Below are 5,385 nucleotides of genomic sequence, written 5' to 3' on the forward strand. Positions count from 1 at the left end.
CACTGAGTGTACAGCAATCGAATAACTCCTCTGCAATTTTAACTGAAGAAAAGAGAAAAACTTCCAAACACCGGCCGACCGCCGGAAAAATTGTATTTGAAAATTTACACGCAACTGGACGTACGTATGCTAAATCAAATGACCCGAAACCGCCTCGTTAGATCGGTGCGCCTTTGTAAGTTCTCACCACATCCATAGCGTTTGTTATCTTCGGCGAAAAGCGAGCACTTGTTTACAAAGATTTTCCTTATCTCTAAAAGTCACACAATCGCTTATCTTAATCAATTAAATTTTACAATGATCAAGTCCCCCTATCAAGCATCTGTAACTAATTTTATTTGTTACTCAGTTGTAAACGTTGATTAACAAGACAAAACGCAAACGGGTAAACGTCGTCTTTAAACGCTACTGACTTGTAAAACTGACAGCAGACCTGTAAAACTGACAGCAGACCTGTAAAAATTTTACAAGTTAGTAATCTAGTAATTTCATTGGCCAGAATTAATGCGAAGTCTCTGTTACATGGATAACATGATATTTTAGACATTTCTTCAAGATTAATTTAAGAACTAATTATTTACGTTTACTATTGTTTACAAATGAGTATTGTACATTATACGCCAGGTAATAGTTTTTACTGGCTCTAGGAGATGACAAGCTCGCCTAACGGCTCGCTAGTCAACTTCTCCTATCGCCAGTAAAAACTCACTTACCTGGCTAATAATGTAAAATACTATTCGTAAAGAGGCAATACATTCATTACCCACATGTTGCTTAACTTATACGTCAACTTACAAAAAAGAACAATTACAACGCCCTGGTTTACATAGCAAAATGTTGTTGTATGCTACTTGAGGAATTGATAAAAGGATGTAATAATCTTAGATGAGTTTAACAATATTAGTGCGGCGGCAGAGCCTCAAAATCGTTCATATACCCAATCAAGTGGTACAACCACATGTGTTATATATCAGATTACGCGGAATAAAAAGATATATCAGATGCATATAGTATAGACGTCGGCAATTGGTCGAGCTAAAAGTTATTCACAAAAAACCTCAAAAAATGTATCAGTTTTATCGGATTTCTCACTCCGCGAAAATTTATTTTTATAAAACTGTGCTTATACTAGAGGATAGATAATGTTATATGCTTTCCAATGGTATATAATAATCTGAAAAAATGTTATATCTAATGACACCAAAAAATAGAATATGAAAAACATCACGCATCTAGAGCGATTTTTTCGAGTTTGGCATCTTGGGGTGTGGATACAGAAGAATGTATGGCAAATCGCTACACGTGAAGGCCTAGAAAATTTCATTCTTTGTATTTTAGGTTTTTACTGTTTGCACTTATCTCTTACCATAATGCAATTCTTCATCATCTTCGGCATTGGGATGAGTACGTACGTTTTTACAAGTGCCCTTGCACTTACACTCGCTAATGCAAATTAGTCCTTCCTTTGTACATACACACTTCACTGAATTGCACGAAGAGTCTGTACAGAATAGCTCAATGATATTCCGAACATTAGGTGGAATAGCATCTTGCGTGGACAGAATGGGTTCAATTTTCTCTTCATTGAGTTTCCACCCAAAATTGAACGGGTCCAAGTCTTCCATTTGCAAATCTTGGCATTTTATCCACTTTCTGCATTGCAGGAAACACCTAAATTTCGGAAGAATATAAGCAATGTGTAATTAATATTTAAGAAAGTATAGGACCTTGATACATGGTGAAAAAATGCATCTTCCGTTGGAGGTAATTCGTTTACTGATTTTTTAGTTGTCGTCGTTAATTTATGTCGCAACACATCCAAACTTTGTTCGTTCCCTTGCCCATATAATTTACAAGTGAATCGCCTGGCTATAGATAAAGACTCTTCCATAGATACTCTTGCAAACTGATCTAACTGAAAATCAGTGCACTTGTTCATAAGCAACCTCAGTGGGGCTACCTTTCCTATTTTAAAAAACGAGCTAGTTGTGTCACAACCTGTGATCGAATGCAGCGCTGGTAGACATTGGCAAACATCTTTTCCTAATTTCACAGCTAGCTCGTGTATTGGAATGACATGCATATTATTGTTGGTGCTTGTTGTAGTGTGGCCGGACTTGATATATACTTTGATAGATTGCATGTTGGCGGTCCAAAAGTAGTATAGCACTAATATCAATATGTCGGTATCGTCAGCCTTAATCAGTATGATATCGTCTTATTCTTTCATACGATGAAGGATGAATGGAATTATTTTTGTGTCTGCCTCTTCATGATTACATCTCAAGTCTTTAACTTCAGATACTCCATCTCGCGTTATCAAGTGGCATGCTTCTCCATTTTCATATCCGCCCGACAATATGATGCTTTGAGTGACGGTTAAATGTAATTTTGATTGTTTTTCGATATAAAGAGATAAAAATTTTATTAATGCCACCTTATTTCCTGTAGACTACAAAAATTTACTGTAGTCAGTCACCTTAACCTGTTCACTAATTATGGAAAACGTGCTGGCAAAAGACTGCCCTCTTCTCTGCCTTTCATATTGTTTTATGGAATTCGGAATATTATACCGATCGAATATGAGCAGTATCTGATTGCAGTTTTCATTACTGTCGAATACTGTTAGCAGTTTTTTGAAGATGCAGTCGCCAATGTCTGCATAGGTATTAATATGTTTTTTACTTATTTCCTGAATCAAAACCATTGCGTCGACTATATACGAGTTAAATTTGGCAGGGATGTCTCTTGATATGTCGCAATAACTTTTAAGTCTCTTAGCTAGTTCAGATTTTGGCGACTTCCGTAATGAACCATCCTCGAAGAAAAGCGAAGATGGAACTAGCGTTAGTTCGTACTTCAGTAAGTTCGAAAAATCCAAGTTTTGAAATTTGGCAGCAGATATGATTCGACGAAACATGAATTCAGGTGATAATAGTCTCTTTGATTTATTTGGTTGCGTTTTCAGAGGGATATTGGATTCTTTAAATGTTTGAACTTTGTATTTCTTATGTGACGCCCAGAAGCTATTGTTCCCTTCGTCTGTTAAAGTATTTGCGATATAATTATCCATGTATTTCTTCGCAGTTGCCATAAAACTGTTCAGGGATCGTCTTATGTTCTCTGATGCTATCTTACCAGATGCGATGTGAAATAATTCAGGGGTACCATTAAAATTAAAGGGATTAACCCACGTATCTTCAAATGCTCCGAGTATTTTATTCACATCACTTTCATCACGGTTGTTCCTACTTTCGCTGAAGTGATACTCCTTCTGTTCACACGTATCATCTACCACATGTTGGAATTTAGAGCAATAATCTCCTAGTATGTGACGACTGACAATCCATCTAGTGAGGGTGTGTTCTTCTTGAGTAAAACCTAGGACACCACCAGCGGTTTTACAGTCTCTATTTATGGTTTGTTCTAAGGCCATATCACTCGCAACAGCATTGAACTTCTTATCAGTCGATTGTTTCACTACAAAATGTCCTTTCTCCAAATATCTGAAAGAAATAATTTAAAACCTTTCTTGTAATTTGTAAACACTAACCATGATAACGGTGTAGTAGGTCGGAAGATGAAAGATACGCGGCGCAATTGAAGCGGGAAATGCACGAGCCGGAAGGTGTCGAACCGTCAAATTATGCGCTGTAGCCCGATTATTGTAATAAATAAGTGCAAACGATAAAAACCCAAATTGTAGTGGATTAAATTTCCCAGACCTACACGTGTACCGATTTTTCATATATCCTCCTGCATCCATACCGCAAGACGGCAAAGTTGAAAGAAAGCGCGCGCGATGAGTCAATTTTTCAGATTTTATTTTTTTTCACATATTGGTTATACAATTTTGCAGATTATTGTATATCAATGGAAAGCTTATGAAATTTTCTATCTTTCAAAGTAAACACATCTTCAGAAAAATACACTTTTGCTGGGTGAGAAGTCAGACAAAACTGATAATATTTTGGAGGTTTTGTGTAAATATCTGCCGACGTCTAAACTATATGGCTCTAATAGTTTTTTTTATTCCGCGTAATTTGATATATGACACATGTGGTTGTACCACTTGATTAGGTACCTCGAAAACTAAGCGCCTTTTCTGGAGTCTGCCGCCGCACTATATGGAGGGACATTTAATTACGGCATTAACGCAAGCTAAATGTCGCAAAATAACTCTCATAATGCACTGCAAGAGATGGCAATACATTATTTTAAAAAAAAACTGCGTGGAATTCATGGATAATTTTTTTTTGTTTTGTGTATAACGCACAGTCACACGCAACGCAACCCATTTGCATTTGTTTTAAGCAAAGTGTGCCATTCCAAATATTTTAAGGTCTCAATTAGAATCTGTATGTAACTGTTCCCTAATTTGACCATCTTAGTATCGTTTATGGTTTTCGGGATCCACGTTGTCTGCAAATTGGCAACCGTTGCTTCCTAGCTATGTCGTAGGTGAAAGTGTAGTCGGGTACTGGCTGAAACTCTGCTACGAGAAGTGTCTTAGCTAGTTTGATGATCCGGGTATGTAAGGAATAAGCTCGATTCCGAGCCGGTCTGCTTCCGTTCACCGGAGAGGGGTTCCTGAAGAGGTAGCCTTCAGAAACGGTGGGAAGGGCTGGAGTGACTATTCCACAAGGTTGGGTTACGGGCCTCGAAAAGCGATACGCGTGGTTCTGAGACCGGTGGGGTTTCGGGAGGGTAGTCCCGGAGCGCAGGGTTTATATGATAAATACAATCCCGATGTAAATACGTGTGATAAAAGGGTACCATCCATCCTCTTGCTTCTTGAAGTAAGAGTACGGTGTCAAGATCATGTTGGTCGTAGGGGTGCTAGACTTCTGAGCCTGAAATTTTGGTTTGTGTTCCTTTTCCTCGGACATCGATTCTCTCTGGACAACCTATTCTGATCTTTATCTTAGACAGTGTATACTTTATTTTTATTGCTTTTATTAGCTAGAAGTAAGAATAAGAAAAAAGCAATATAATAGTGCTGTATTTGATTTTGTATAAAAAAAATGCATAAAAAACAAATAACACAAAAATACATAACATTTGTAAATAGAAATGACTTATCAATAACAAACGTCCAATTATGATTTATTTTTTCTAATGTTTGCTTTTCCTGTTAATTTCAACAGACGTTTCTCTTATTAACCCCCAAATATAATTACATCATGCTTTCAATGTACTGGTCTTGGTAACGTCTCTTAAATTCCAATATGGCTTGATGGTAGCGTTCCCCTTCATCTTCCTGAGAGTGTAACATGTGCATTTTAGAGACAATACGTCGGATGATACAAAAATTCGTAATTATGTCAGTAATCAGCTCGTCATAACTTTCAGCTCTTTAGTTTCTCCTCATTGCTAAGTCGGGGG

At 37.2% G+C, this 5,385-nt stretch overlaps 1 protein-coding gene across 1 annotated transcript; it reads right to left on the reverse strand.

Annotated features, from left to right (window-relative positions):
- Positions 1 to 904: 904 nt before the first annotated feature.
- Positions 905 to 3,426, reverse strand: LOC116159391. The gene is made up of 3 exons (XM_031472713.1): positions 1,728 to 3,426; positions 1,367 to 1,671; positions 905 to 1,310 (listed from the first exon to the last, which is right to left on the reverse strand). The coding sequence occupies exons 1-3, from the start codon at positions 2,141 to 2,143 to the stop codon at positions 1,297 to 1,299; spliced, it is 735 nt and encodes a 244-aa protein (XP_031328573.1). The 5' UTR covers positions 2,144 to 3,426; the 3' UTR covers positions 905 to 1,296.
- Between the last annotated feature and the right edge of the window lie 1,959 nt (positions 3,427 to 5,385).

This window comes from Photinus pyralis, unplaced genomic scaffold (genome assembly GCF_008802855.1).
Source record: "Photinus pyralis isolate 1611_PpyrPB1 unplaced genomic scaffold, Ppyr1.3 Ppyr1.4_LG1, whole genome shotgun sequence".
Classification (NCBI taxonomy): domain Eukaryota; kingdom Metazoa; phylum Arthropoda; class Insecta; order Coleoptera; family Lampyridae; genus Photinus; species Photinus pyralis.

Bases quoted from the DNA above. Each gene is read 5' to 3' on its own strand.
- LOC116159391 (XM_031472713.1), bottom strand. From the start codon at position 2,143: ATGCAATCTATCAAAGTATATATCAAGTCCGGCCACACTACAACAAGC. The intron at 1,672-1,727 runs GTCCTATACTTT...TCCGAAATTTAG, and splicing joins TTTTTTCACCATGTATCAAG to GTGTTTCCTGCAATGCAGAA.